At 41.9% G+C, this 15,316-nt stretch overlaps 1 protein-coding gene across 1 annotated transcript; it reads right to left on the bottom strand.

Moving 5' to 3' along the window:
- Positions 1-3,460: 3,460 nt before the first annotated feature.
- Positions 3,461-15,094, bottom strand: mpi (mannose phosphate isomerase). The gene is made up of 8 exons (XM_021565703.3): positions 14,954-15,094; positions 14,345-14,472; positions 10,797-10,997; positions 10,471-10,612; positions 9,718-9,897; positions 6,927-7,100; positions 5,590-5,798; positions 3,461-5,264 (listed from the first exon to the last, which is right to left on the bottom strand). Exons 1-8 carry the CDS (start codon positions 15,024-15,026, stop codon positions 5,046-5,048), a joined length of 1,326 nt encoding a protein of 441 aa, XP_021421378.2. The 5' UTR covers positions 15,027-15,094; the 3' UTR covers positions 3,461-5,045.
- Between the last annotated feature and the right edge of the window lie 222 nt (positions 15,095-15,316).

Raw genomic sequence — 15,316 nt, forward strand, 5'->3', positions numbered from 1 at the left:
ATTCAGGTTTCCAGGCAAACCAAAAGTCATTGCTGTCTTTGTTTTGAAAGTATCAACTTTACTCTGTATATCTAAAAGCATTCCAGGTGAAGCTGGTTGAGAGAATGCCAAGAGTGTACAAAGCTGTCATCAAGGCAAATGGTGGCTACTTTGAAGAATCTCAATTACATTTTGATTCAACACTTTTTTGGTTACTACATGATTCCAAGTGTTATTTCATAGTTTAGATGTCTTCATTATTATTCTATATATTATTCTATATTATTACAATATAGAAAACAGTAAAAAAAAATAAGAAAAACACTTGGGTAGGTGTCCAAACTTTAGACTGGTACATTATATTTTATATATATATATATATAAACATCGATAGATATATATATATATATATATATACAAAACAATATATGGGGGATTGGAAATGATGCCGACAATTACATAAATGGAAGCTACAATCGATCTGCAATATTAAAGCTGATCTACCCCTTATTTTAAAAAAGCAGAAGACATTTAGTAACAAAAGTGGCGCTTTATAGTTATGTGATGACATCGCGTACCTTCCAAATTATTCGGCAATCAAAATTTATTTGAAAAACAGCATTTCCATCTTAATTTGTCACAATAAAGTTTGGTAATAGACAAATCTACCCGTCGAACGGATACAAATGTTGTTGCTCTTTAGCAAACGCCTCCGTCCTCTTCCGTTTCCATCACACATGTATCCAAAAATGTTTGGGACATTGCTTTTGTCAAATGAACCTGGGTCAATGGTAAACCTGCCTAGTGACTCAACATAATCACATGCTTAGTTTGACGCTGAAGGAGAGGACGCAGTTGGCGCAAAATACTAGGTTTTCAGAAGTTAGAAATAAAGTAATTTGAGCAAAACATTTTAGTGAACTGACGATTTGTAACTTTAGAAAACATTTTTGGACCGATGCATGCTACATTTGGATCGTTTGGGTTCTGCGTAATGATGCACTTATATCAAATCCAGATAGCTGATGTTCTGAAAGAGCTCCAAAATCTGGACCCCTACAAATCAACCGGGCTAGATTATCTGACGAAATTGTTGCAACCCCTATCACTAGCCTGTTCAACCTCTCTTTCGTATCGTCTGAGATTCCCATTGATTGGAAATCTTCCGCGGTCATCCCCCTCTTCAAAGAGGGAGACACTCTAGACCCAAACTGCTACAGACCTATATCTATTCTACCTTGCCTTTCTAAGGTCTTTGAAAGCCAAATTAACAGATTACCGACCATTTCGAATGTCACCGTACATTCTCCGCCATGAAATCTGGTTTCAGAGCTGGTCACGGGTGCACCTCAGCCACGCTCAAGGTCCTAAACGATATCATAACCGCCATCGATAAGAGACATTACTCTGCAGCCTAAAGCTTTCGATTCTGTCAACCACAACATTTTTATTGGCAGACTCAACAGCCTTGAGTCTGATTGCCTCGCTTTGCTCACCAACTACTTATCCGATAGAATTCAGTATGTCAGAATCGGAGGGCCTGTTATCTGGACGTCTCTATGGGGGTGCCACAGGGTTCAATTCTGGGCCGACTCTCTTCTCTGTATACATCAATGACGTCGCTCTCGCTGCTGATGATCCACCTCTACGCACAGACGACACCATTCTGTATACTATGAGGTTTCTGTGTTGTGCACTATAGCCCATTACCATATATATGATTGAATATTATCTGCTGTTGGCTTGTGTGGATGTATGTAGGTGTTATGCAACATAGCTGACTTGAAACATTGTTAACAGTTTCAGGGCCATGGGCCTTTCTCATGATGGAAAAATACAGAATAACATACTAAAACGGACACATACAGAACGTAGTGTAGCAAACCACAGACTGTTTTTTGTTAGAACTCAAACTTAACAATAACAGAAACCAGATATGTGATAACGGTATCTAGGGAATGAGCGCATAGATACTCGACACAGCAAGTTACATCTATCAACTGGAGCGCCCGGGGGCTGGTACCAGCTCGTACGACAACAATCAATAATAGGCTGGGTGAGTCTAAACCACGCCCAGTCTCTACTGTGATAGGCCAACAGACGGGTTGGAACTATGTCTATCACAGTATAAAGAATACTGTTTACATACATCTTGTCAGTTCTCTGTTTTGCCCTGCGAGGTGGGACAGAGAGCCCGTATATACGAAAATTGCATTTACCACTTATTGCTTAGCTAATAAAAAATACATAGTATACAATCGGTGACTCATTGTCATATTTATCCTGATACCAGATTCGAATTGACGCAACTCTAACAATACCTCTGGCCCTTCGTTGGACACTGTGTTAACTATCCTCCAGATGAGCTTCAATGCCATACAACTCTCCTTCCGTGGCATCCAACTGCTCTTAAAAACGCAAGTAAAACTAAATGCACGCTCTTCAACCGATCGCTGCCCGCACCTGCGCGCCCGCCCACATAGAATATGTGGACAACTACAAATACCTAGGTGTCTGGTTAGACTGTAAACTCTCCTTCCAGACTCACATTAAACATCTCCAATCGAAAATAAGCTTCCTATTTCTCAACAAGGCATCCTTCACTCATGCTGCCAACCATACCCTCGTAAAACTGACCATCCTACCATCCTCGACTTCACCGATGTCATTTGCAAAATAGCCTCCAACACTCTACTCAACAAATTGGATGTCTATCACAGTGCCATTCGTTTTGTCACCAAAGCCCCATATACTACCCACCACTGCGACCTGTATGCTCTCGTTGGCTGGCCCTCGCTTCATACTCCTCGCCAAACCCACTGGCTCCAGGTCATCTACAAGTCTCTGCTAGGTAAAGCTCTGCATTAGCTCACTGGTCACCATAGCAGCACCCACCCGTAGCACGCACTCCAGCTGGTATTTCTCACTGGTCACCCCCAAAGCCAATTCTTCCTTTGGCCACCTCTCCTTCCAGTTCTCTGCTGCCAATGACTGGAATGAACTGCAAAAATATCTGAAGCTGGAGACTCTTACCTCCCTCACTAGCTTTAAGCACCAGCTGTCAGAGCAGCTCACTGCACCTGTAAATAACCCATCCAAGCTACCTCATCCCCATACTGTAGTTATCTTGCTCCTTTGCACCCCAGTATCTCAACTTGCAGTCGTCCTCTGCACAGCCTACCATTCCAGTGTTTTATTTGCTATATTGTAATTGCTTTACCACCAAGTCCTATTTATTGCCTTATCTTATCCCACCTCATTTGCACATGCTGTATATAGATCTTCCTGCTCTATTATTGATTGGATGTTTGTTTATGCCATGTGCAACTGTGTTGTATGTGTCGAACTGCTTTGCTTTTATCTTGGCCAGGTCGCAGTTGCAAATGAGAACTTGTTCTACCTGGTTAAATAAATCAAATACTAGAGCACACACACACGTCTCTTCATTCTGGGTATTCAATCCCAATGAAAGCACTCCACGCACTAGTACAGAATGTTTTATTTAGGTTTACATACAGACACTCTAGAGAGCCATGCTACTGTAGTATAGTCAAATGCAAAACCATGCTCTCATTCCAGCTCCTATTGAAAAGAAGTAAAACCGTTATACCTTTAACCCATAGACTAGTTTGCAATCAAACCTACAGTAGTATATGTCTGTGTGTGTATATATATATATATATTTTTTTTTTTTTTTAACTATTGTAGTGCAAACCGTTCATGTAATTTAAAATATCCTGGACAACACCAGTTGGCATACAAACAAGTTAAGAACAAATTACTTAAGTTATCGTTCTGTTCCCGTCCTTCATTCACAAATCGTAAGTAGATCATCGCTGTTCAATTGAAAGCACCAGGGTCATGCTCATTAAGCACAAAACAGAAACGGGGAGGTACAATCAGTACTTCTCCAATAAGAAACAAATTTTCCTTTTGCTACGATGTGCTCTAATGAACACCAACCAGGAGACATGCCTGACCCAACAGAGCTTCATTCAAAATGAATGAACAAACATACAAAATTTCACTTTTTTGACCTTTGGGGAAAGCTATTTTGAGTGTTTGAGAGACTACATTGCAGTCTGCGACTACAGACTGTCTGCTATACAAGTTATAATCAGTAGTCATTTAGGATGCAAGATGAGTCGGCAGTCTACAGTCACCAACTGCAATGCAGTCCATCTCAAACACCAACTTTGTATCCTGTAATAGAGTGTGAGGTGTTACCATTGACACAGTACAGCTCACAAGCCACCTTCAGTCCAGACTACTGCTGAATGCATTTCTGTTGAATTGCATGGTCACATGATGCTTAAGCCTTACAGCATACATTTTTTCAACTAAACCAACTTCAATGTTGGTGATCCAGCTGAAGAAAAGGCCTCCCCATACAGTAGCTATACATTCTTACTCTATGCTCTAGTTGTAAGTACACTATGTATGCGGCGGGCAAATATGCATGCGTGAATGGGCAGGTGCCTTTGTTCCGCAAACATGCACAGGAATCTCAGCATACTGTAAAACGCCAAATGTTCCCAATACAGCTGATAGTATTTAAAATACTATGTTTTTGTTATGATGCATTGTCTTAAAAGCACTACTATTGAACAGAAGATTTCCCCCACTGAAAAAAAAAAATGCTTATGGAGGTAATTAATTACAACATGCTCAATTAAAAAAAACATCAGCAACGACAGAGTATGTGACACTTACAGCGAGATGTGAGCTGAGGCATACTGTACCAATGAAAACTCCATAATCACCGATACTGTGTAAACCTTCACAGAAACATGGGCCGAATAAAAAGGACCACAGCGAGTACACAAACCACAAGGGCGTGTATCACACACACAAGCTGTGCATGTTCCTGTACCTGTCAGGGCGATTGTCTGAGAAAAATGAATGGAACTGCACATAGACTACAGTTAAAGAGGGGTTAAAACTGTTAGTAGGCCATCTTCAGTCTATCACTACTGGCCTTATGTCAGGGGACACCCCGGCATGACGAATGGGAGAACCACGGGTTGGGTTGATGTTGGTAGGTGACATTATCAGAAGGCCTGGGGCTACAGGAGACTGCAGGCCCGGTACATAGTCATTCCGGAGGGGGAGGTGATGTGAAGGGAGACGCTCTCATTGGCTGAGATGAAGAGGACAGTGCCCCGGCTCAGGGTGATGTCAGAGAGGGCAGCGGCGGAGGTGCCGGTGGCCTCGCCCTCAATCACCAGCAGGATGCCCGCACAGTCCACCGGGGCCACCGTGTACTGCCTGACTGAGTCTGGCACCTGGAGATGGAGAGAGGTGGGGGAATGAGGGGAAGCAGAGGAAGAAAGGGAATAGGGGGTTGGAGAAGGAGGCAGACATAGGTCGGGGGAGAGAAAGGGGGGAAAGTAGTGAAGGAAGAAAATTTGACATTTAATTTATGAGACACACTGGAACAAATATGGTAATGGCTTAGTACAAGAGACCCATTTAAAACAGAGAATATTATCAAGGCGGAGTATAACCGTTTGTGTTGTCTGGCGTGACAATGACCATAGGAGTTGGCAAGACACACAAACCGACAGCACAAACAGATCTGGGAACAGGCTAAATAAGTAAGTCAATTACCTGTATCCTCATGACAGTGAAGTCAGGAACAGGGGGGTCATAGAGGTAGACAAAGGGGTCTGAGGGGTCCTGTATGGAGGGGAAGATCTTGGCGCTGGCTGGAGCGGGGCTGTAGTTCAGCATCTCACACAGGGTGTTGACGTCGATGAACTTGGGCGTCAGGCCGGCGCGCACCGTGTTGTCTGAGCAGGCCATGCACTCGATGCAGTCTGAGTAGCATTGTGAGAGAGAATTGGGATATAGGACACTTTCTTTCAAGTACACTTTATAAAAATTAAAAAAATATATATTTTTGAAGATTAGAATTCTCACTGCTGTATTTGAGATTCATTGTAACTTTACATGTCAACATAATATAATTAACATGAACAAATGTCATAGTTTAAAATGTATTTCAATAGGTAATCTCATTGTATGACAAATCCACATACTGATATAGCGCCCAAAGTGTAGTTAAAAGAAAATATATATATTTTTAAAAAAGGGTCTGAAGCGCTATACTTTGGAAGCAACAATACAAGTGAGCAGAATTTTTGTTCTCATTTCTACAGTATCCTCTCAATAATCCAGCACCTGGGAAACATGTTCATGGCTGTGCGCATACCACAACATTAAACAATTGCTTATCTACTGTATTATTCACCACATGGCCAAAAGTATGTGGACACCCACTCAAACATCTCATTCCAAATCATGTGAATTAATATGGAGTTGCGCTCGTGTTTCCACTGCTCCAGAGTGCAATGGCGGCGAGCTTTAAACCACTCCAGCCAAAGCTTGGCATTGCACATGTTGATCTTCGGCTTGTGTGCAGCTGCTCGGCCACGGAAACCCATTTCATGAATCTTCTGACTAACATTTGTGCTGACGTTGCTTCCAGAGGCTGTCTGGGACTCAGTAGTGAGTGTTGCTACCGAGGACAGGTGAATTTTCAGCACTCGGCGGTCCTGTTTTGTGAGCTTGTGGCCTACCACTAAGGTCTGTCAGAAAAACAGCACTAACAGTTGACCGGGGCAGCTCTAGCTGGGCAGAAATTTGACAAACTGACTTGTTGGAAAGGTGGCATCCTATGACAGTGCCACGTTGAATGTCACTGAGCTCTTCAGTAAGGCCATTCTACAGCTAACTTCTGTCTATGGAGATTGCATGTCTGTGTGCTCGATTTTTACACTGGTCAGCAATGGGTCTGGCGGGAATAGCAAAATCCACTATATTGAAGGGGTGTCCACATACTTTTCTATACATAGTGCATTTCCATTGTTCTCCAACAGCCTATCAATACACAACTTTAACACATCTAGTTGACTTTCTAAGAAGCTGACTGGTTGACCCCTGACCTCCATTGAGGTACGCGTGCGGTTCATTGGCACCCAGAAACATGGCGTCGCCTGGCTCCAGCACAATGCGGTTTAGGAAGTAGATGGAAAAACAGCCGATGTCACCCGGATACTGGGAGTGGAGCCGGAGCAACAGTTCACTGTTACTGTCTGATGTGTCCTTCCCTGCAGCAGCTGAATGAGGTACAACAGGTAAAACAAAAGTCTTTAACATAGGGTCATGTTCATTAGGGCATGCAACGAAAATGTTCTCGCTACAGAAAATAAAAACGAGTGTTTATTGGATAAGTCCCTCCCAGTTTCAGTCCGTTTAATGCATAGTGAACAACCCATCTGTAGTGAAAGAGATTTGTATCTCAACAAGACCAACCTGGATAAATGAAGGTTTAATATTACACAGAAAGATGTTTTGGTGCAAGAGGTCCTTTGGAAAACTTGACTAAGCATTATGCAGTAGAAAATATACAATCTCAAGGAGTATATCATTTATTCCAATGTACTATTGATTACAGGGGTTAAAGAAAATAAAAGAGTTTGGGGCCAAGTTAACTAACCTCCCCTTTCATGTAAGAAAGTCATGGCCATCATGCTTTTAGGGAAAGAGGATAATTTTGTACATGTATTAAACTGAGAGTTTGACCAATTCCAGTCCCCTTGCTTAGTGGGTTGGGGTTCTCCCTGGGAGAATTTGTATATCGCAGGACAGAGAAGTGCAGTTCTAGGAACTTTAAAAAGAACATTCTACTCCAAAATGATAATTTTTCTAATTAATGCTGACACCATGTAAAACATACATTTGACTTTAACATATTGAACCATGCATATAGGAGCCCATGTATGGTCAGATGTGCTATAAGCATGATCACCTGTAGCCTAACTGACGCAGCATAGTGGCTTTAAAATGTACGCACAATATCCTGATTATTATTATTAGTACATGAATCATTCAAATCATTCACTCAAACAATTTCTATTACAAAGTACAGTGCCTTCGGAAAGAATTCAGACCCCTTGACTTTTTCCACACTTTGTTAAATTACGGTCTTATTCTAAAATGGATTAAATTAAATTGTTTTCCTCAATCTACACACACCCCATAATGACAAAGCGAAAACAAGTTGACATCTTTGCAACTGTATTAAAATAAACAAAAATACCTTACTTACATAACTATTCAGACCCCCTTACTATGAGACTCGAAATTGAGCTCTGGTGCTTCCTGTTCCCATTTATCATCCTTGATGTTTCTACAACTTGATTGGAGTCCAACTGTGATAAATTCAATTGATTGGACATGATCTGGAAAGGCAGACACCCATCTATATAAGGTCAGACAGTTGACAGTGCATGTCAGAGCAAAAACCAAGCCATGAGGTCAAAGGCATTGTCCATAGAGCTCCGAAACAGGATTGTGTCGAGGCACAGATCTGGGGAAAGGTACCAAAACATTTCTGCAGCATTGAAGGTCCAAGAACACAGCGGCCTCCATTCTTAAATGGAAGAAGACCAAATTTAGCAATTGGGGGAGAAGGGCCTTGGTCAGGGAGGCGACCAAGGCGGTCAACTCTGACAGAGCTCCAGAGTTCCTCTGTGGAGATGGGAGAACCTTCCAGAAGGACAAACATCTCTGCAGCACTCCATCAATCAGTTATTTATGGTAGAGTGGCCAGAAAGAAGCCAGTCCTCAGAAAAGGCATATGACAGCCTGCTTGGAGTTTGGGGAACGTAGCAAAGGTGAGAGAGCCTTGATGAAAACCTGCTCCAGAGCGCTCAGGACCTCAGGCTTGGGCGAAGGTTCACCTTCCAACAGGACAACCCTAAGCACACAGCCAAGACAACACAGGAGAGGATTCAGAACAAGTCAATGTTCTTCAGTGGCCCAGCCAGAGCCCGGACTTGAACCCGATCTGACATCTCTGGAGAGACCTGAAAATAGCTGTGCAGCGACACTCCCCATCCAACCCGACAGAGCTTGAGAGGATGTGCAGAGACGAATGGGAGAAAATCCCCAAACACAGGTGTGCCAAGCTTGTAGCGTCATACCCAAAACGATTTGAGGCTGTAATCGCTGCCGAAGGTGCTTCAAAGTACTGAGTAAAGGGTCTGAATACTTATGTAAAATGTGATGTTTGTTCTTTTTATACATTTTCAAATATTTCTAAAAACCTGTTTTTGCCTTGCCATTGGGGTATTGTGTAGATTGGAGGGGTAAAAAAACAACAACAATTTAATACATTTTAGAATAAGCCTGTAATGTAACAAATGTGTAAAAAGTCAAGGGGTCTGAATTCTTTCCGAATGCACTGTATATCATTGCTCCTTCAAGTAGTATGTTGTGCAGCGGCGTCTCCCTAAACCATGCATGAAGCTCCAGTTGTAAAATGATACCACGCACGCTTTTGAAGTAGAGAAATAAAAGTAGTCCTGTGAAACTGGGATCCATATCTAACAAGACACAAAACTGCTTTCCAAAGATTAACGCTGATCTCAAATGCAACCTCTCCAGAATCCATACGACGGCACTCCGTCGCAGTGACTTAGAACTATAACCCCTGTTATTGTCTTTTTAATAACCTCTTTTTGAAACGTACGCAAGAAAGTTGAGGCCTGGTCCCAGATCTGTTTGTGTAGTCTCGGCAACTTTTATGGCTGTTGCCAAATAGGTCACGTTTGGCTTGACATGTCAATGACCATAGGAGTTGGTGATACAGAACAAACAGATCTGGGCGTCTACCCACATGAAGAAGTGTATGGTGTCACAAAAACAAAATGCATATTGTTTGATGCTCACCTTCCTCAGTGACTCTTTTCACCAGCATGTTCAGCTGGTCCACAAACACTTTCTTCTCACAGTTCATCATGCGGGTGAAGCACTTCTTCAGGGCCAGCGAGGTGCGGCCCGCCTCCCCTCTACTGCTCACCAGCTCCTCTGCAGTCTCACTCCCTACAAGAGCGTGGAATTCTGGCACGGCTGGGGGGGAGACACACATTTTACACTCTCAGCAAACTTGAATACAATCCTCGGATGGATTGTTACAGTCAAGGCCGGCTCTAGCCTTTTGGGGGCCCTAAGCACAACTCAAAATGAGTGGCTCCCCTCTTGGCGGAGCAGAGAAACATGTTAGCTGTAGATAAAATAAAAGCGTGGGGAGAGGGCTTTGCCTCCCACAGAGAGTGGTGCCATTTTTGGTCCACTCCTCATTCCCCATACTTTTGAATGCACTGCTAAGTGATACAATCTGTTCCACTAGCATTGCTATATTCTCAAAAGATGCTAGCCAGAATATTCTAGATGTCGCTAAATAACCAGGTAACAAACTTAAAAATAGTTGAGGAAACGGCAATACCCTAGGCAAGTCAAAAATGAGCCAACACTTCAAATGAACTATCCCTTTAAAGGGGTTACTGAGCATCATTGATCTCTACTTAATGTATCTTAAAGTGAAGGAATTCCCTCAACTGAGCTGCTGTGCTGTTGAATACATTTTAAAAACATGGACTATAAAACACTGATAATGGACAGTCTGCAAGATATGGGACTCACATTTGAGAAAGCCAATGATCTCTTCCACGGGCCTGAAGCCACAGAGGCCTTCAAAATGGGTGAGTGCGACGGCCATCTCAGGTTTGTGGTTGTTGTCAGGGTAATGCTCTGGAAACTGAGCATGGAGCCGTCCAGCCAACTCCTAGTGTGAGAGCCAATGGGAAAAGAGCAATTTGATTTTTAAAAAATGAAACAAATTTAGAATAGAAACACAACTAAATGTAGCCCCCTCCTCCCCTTTGGTTTTTGGGTTGGTCAGTAGACTAATTTTCCACTGAAAAATGCTGTGCTACAGTGTTCCCTAATGAACACGACCCAGGACTTACCCTGTTCGGATGGGCCTGTATTGACAGAGCGGTGTTGACCGACAGGACCTTGAAGAGGAAGGGAAGCTGGCCCTGGAAGGTGTCTTTGACCTTTGACCCCAAGCATGCTGGGTAGTCTGCAATCCACTGACCGAGCGTCCTCTGGGCTATCCGGTTGTCCTTGATGAGGGCGTCTCCTTTGGGGTGAGCACCCATCCAAAGCTGCAAGACACACAGGGAGGGGCCGCATCATTGACCATACAAGAGTATTTCTCTTTTAAAAACAGTTTAATATAAAGCATAAGCTGGCACACACCCAGAGAATATCATTGAGTGTAGAAGCGCTGACTAACTGAGAATAAACTAAAAACAAAAGAGACGCACACTCCATACGTATAACCTCCTAGTAATTTATTGGGTAAAACATTTCAGCATCACTGCCTTCTTCAGGGTCTTTTTTACCCAATACATTCCTGGGAGGTTATACACAGAGTGTGCAACTCTTTAAATATATATAAAAACAGAGTTAACATCACTTTGTGATTTAGCTTCGTCATCCATTGTGATCAAGTTCTCTCAAAGAAAAAAAAATACCTTTAATTAATTTAGTTTGTTTTAAGTATGAAAATGTCAATAACATTCAAAGAATGATAAACAGGATATGAACACAGTTCAATAGAATGATCTTCAATGCATATATGATAGCCTAGGTGCCATCTTAGGAAGCTATTGTTTAGGACCAGAGGATTGTCTCAAACAGGAGAAGGCACCCAGACTATTGACTATGGATGCTGATTGCGGAGTATGAAAATACATCTGCCCATTCACCATAGCACGTCCCCACTCCCATGCTCAGACCTATTAATGTCAGCAGCATACCACCCTGCATACCACCGCTGGCATGCTTCTGAAGCTAAGCAGGGGATGTCCTGGTCAGTTCATGGATGGGAGACCAGATGCTGCTGGAAGTGGTGTTGGAGGGCCAGTAGGAGGCACTCTTTCCTCTGATCTAAAAAAATCTCAATGCCCCAGGGCAGTGATTGGGGACACTGCCATGTGTAGGGTGCAGTCTTTCGGGTGGGACGTAAAACAGGTGTCCTGACTGAGGTCATTAAAGATCCCATGGCACTTATTGTAAGAGTAGGGGTGTTAACCCCAGTGTCCTGGCTAAATTCCCAATCTGGCCCTCAAACCATCATGGTCACTTAATAATCCCCAGTTTACAATTGGCTCATTAATCCCCCTCTCCCCTGTAACTATTCCCCAGGTCATTGCTGCAAATGAGACTGTTCAGTCACCTGGTAAAATAACAGATAAATAAAAAATTGACCTTTATGATAAACCCTCCCTGTGAAGCTAAATAAAGAATGACTTGTGACAGGGCAGGCATTGAGGGAGCTTGAAGGGTAAGAGACTCTCAGCCAAAGTCCTGAAGGGCTTTGTAAAAATTTAAAAATTATCTGCAGGACAGGAATGGGAAAAAAAACACCATAGGCTACACCTTCAGAGAGAGCATAAGGATTTAGAAAATTGATTCTTTATTAAAATGTAATTTTAATATTTTATATTATTTAAATTTTTATTCTGATTTCTATTCAGTTTGTGTTGAAAAAGTTAACACGGACGGACGAGGAAAAAAAATCCAATCAGGATTTTTTGGGGGGTGGACATCTGCCATTTACAGGGGAGAACGACTGCCTCCTCTCATTGAAGCCACGGTACTGCAGGCATTGTTAGCGGAAAACAGGATCCCCCTTATATTGAGTGGGAAAAGGAAGATATTCGTTGTCAATCTTTATGTAAATGTAACATTTTGAAGACAATCATGGTAATAATAATAATTGCTTTTAATAGACCAGATGCATGTCCTTGAACCAATTATTTTAAAATCACACAGAAGAGTATAATTTACTTGCTAATGTACCTCTCAGATTCAAAGGGGTTGGGTTAAATGCGGAAGACACATTTCAGGTGAACTGACTAGGTATCCCCCTATGACAACCTATACAGGAACTGTGGGTCCCCCGCGGGACGGTTGAGCTAACATATGCTAATCACATTAGCCTGAGGTTGTGAGTAACAAGGACAGACATATCTGATACTGGCAGAAAGCTTAACAGGAATTTAAGCTAACTGCACTCTCCAATTTACAGTAGCTATTAGTGAAAAAATAATATGCTACTGTTTGAGGAGAGTGCACAGTTATGAACTTGAAAATGGATTAATAAACCAATTAGGCACATTTGGGCAGTCTTGATACAACATTTTGAACAGAGATGCAGTGGTTTCTTGGATCAGTCTAAAACTTTGCACATACACTGCAAAATGTTAATTGCACCTGGGCTGGAATACATTATGGCCTTTCTCTTGCATTTCAAAGACGGTACACAAAAAAAGCATATTTTTTACAGATGTAATGTGTTATATTCCCCTACATTAATTTAACATTTACACAACCTTCAAAGTGTCTCCTTTCAAAAGGTTTCAAGAATATGCATATCCTTGCTTCAGGTCCAGAGTTGCAGGCAGTTACGAATTGGGTGTGTCATCTTAGGCAAAAATTGAAAATAAGGGGCAGATCCTGAATTATTAATGGCAGCCTGCAGTACCCCAGTCGGTCTTCAACTAAAGTTACTGAATGAGAAGGGGCAGCACTGTGGTAGCACGCAACTTCACTTCTTGGAGTAGCTCAAACTGTACATGTTATGTCTCCATGAAGAGCCATCTTAAACGACTTTATTTAGCTTAATCTGGCTATTGAGCCTTCACATAGGAATGAATTGTCTCATGTGATCAATGCCATTGTTCAGTCAATGGTCATTCAACTGTATTAGGCCAGAATTTTGGAGTGACATGGAAATCAACCAATAACATTTGGACTTGCAATGAGTGGGACTGTTTTTACTAGCTCTTCTTTAAAAAAAATATGGTTTTACTCCCAACTTCTCCAATTCCTAGATACATCATTCCTGAGAGCATGAGCAGTAGCCTAGTTTTCCATTGGTCTAGCTAGCTTTTGTTTTGTTGTGCAGAAACACGTGTTATCAGGGAGGATGTTTCTGCTAATTTGTTAACGTCGCCCTTCATGATTAACTTTCAAAAAATAAAGTTCTGTTTCAAATTATCATGATTTGGTGAGTGGCAGTTTTTTTGCAGCTCACTTGCTCTTAACTACCTCTGAAAATAATGTGTGAAATTGTTGCATTTATACTTTAGAGCACTGGTTACTTTGTGCTGAACGTGATAACAGATGTGCGCAATAGGAAGTAGATTGTAAATTTCGATTTGGAAATGCTTAATGTTTTTGTTATGATTGGGGGCCTACTGGCCTTTAATTAATGGGTCGTATTTAACAGTATGCTGTGTGTGACTGCTCTCTTTCTTGTGGCCGTGTATGTGTTTTTATTTTAAATATTCCCTCCTACACAGAGTGCGCAAATTATGGTCACCTTAGATGTGCCCCTATTGTAGTCGCTAGACTACTGGTGAAGTTTGACGTTCAGGAATATTTTTACCCCCGCTAAAGCCCTAGGTCCAATAATCACGGTTCACCACTGTCTAAATCTTACCTCGGCATAATGTTTGTCAGCTTCAATGACAGCCGAGGTATCCCCACCAACAACCAGTTTGGCCACCTCACTGTCCAGACCGACCTTCCCCCATGCATAGTTCTGCACTGCACAGGATAGCGGGAATACTGTAAAAATGAGAAAACAGAGACAGTAACTTTCAATATGAACAACATGCACACCAATTTTATCACAAGTCTACAATATGACTGAGAATTGCACTTTTGAGTAAGTCCCTCCGCACTGCAGAATCTGCAGCGTTCATTGAAAGCAAAACATCAGCTATTTTATAGGTTATTGAACGCAACCTTTTAATTCGAATATATCTCGTGTAAATAATGTGTTCTCATTTTCAGAATGCTAAACGATACACGATAACTAATGCGTTTGCGTGCTCTATTATGAAGGTGGCTCGCGTGCAGTAAACGTAATCTCTGGTAAAATTTAAATGGATGCTTGCGAACGAAGTTGCTTTACTTCATGTTTAAATACGAAAACATGCTCTGCTGTTCGATTGCGGTTATACGGCGACATTGTCGCTACATGTGACAGTGTCATTAAAAGCATTTTACGGATTAAATCAATACAAAAAAGAGAAATATGTTTCACCTCTTACTTCCTCCATGGCTGCAACGTCGGCTATCACTGTAGTTCTGACGTCTTTATATGGCCATGGGCTCATCCTATGCCGCGTTCAAAACAACTGGGAACTCTGAAATCTCTGACTTCCGACTTCAGTGCGTTCAAGACAAACGGGAACTCGGAGAAATATTTTTAATGGTCATCCAACTCGGAATAACAAATCGGATACTCTGTCATTTTTTTAGAGCACCGACTTTCCGACCTGAAAATCAGTTGGAGATTTCCGAGTTCTGAGTTTCCAGTTGTTGTTGACAAGGTCAAGGCAATTTTTTTTAAAGAAACGATTATTTGAATTTGATCAGTAAACTGCAGCAGAGGGAAATACATACA

This window comes from Oncorhynchus mykiss, chromosome 2 (genome assembly GCF_057628025.1).
Source record: "Oncorhynchus mykiss isolate SJ-2025 chromosome 2, ASM5762802v1, whole genome shotgun sequence".
NCBI classification, from domain to species: Eukaryota; Metazoa; Chordata; class Actinopteri; order Salmoniformes; family Salmonidae; genus Oncorhynchus; species Oncorhynchus mykiss.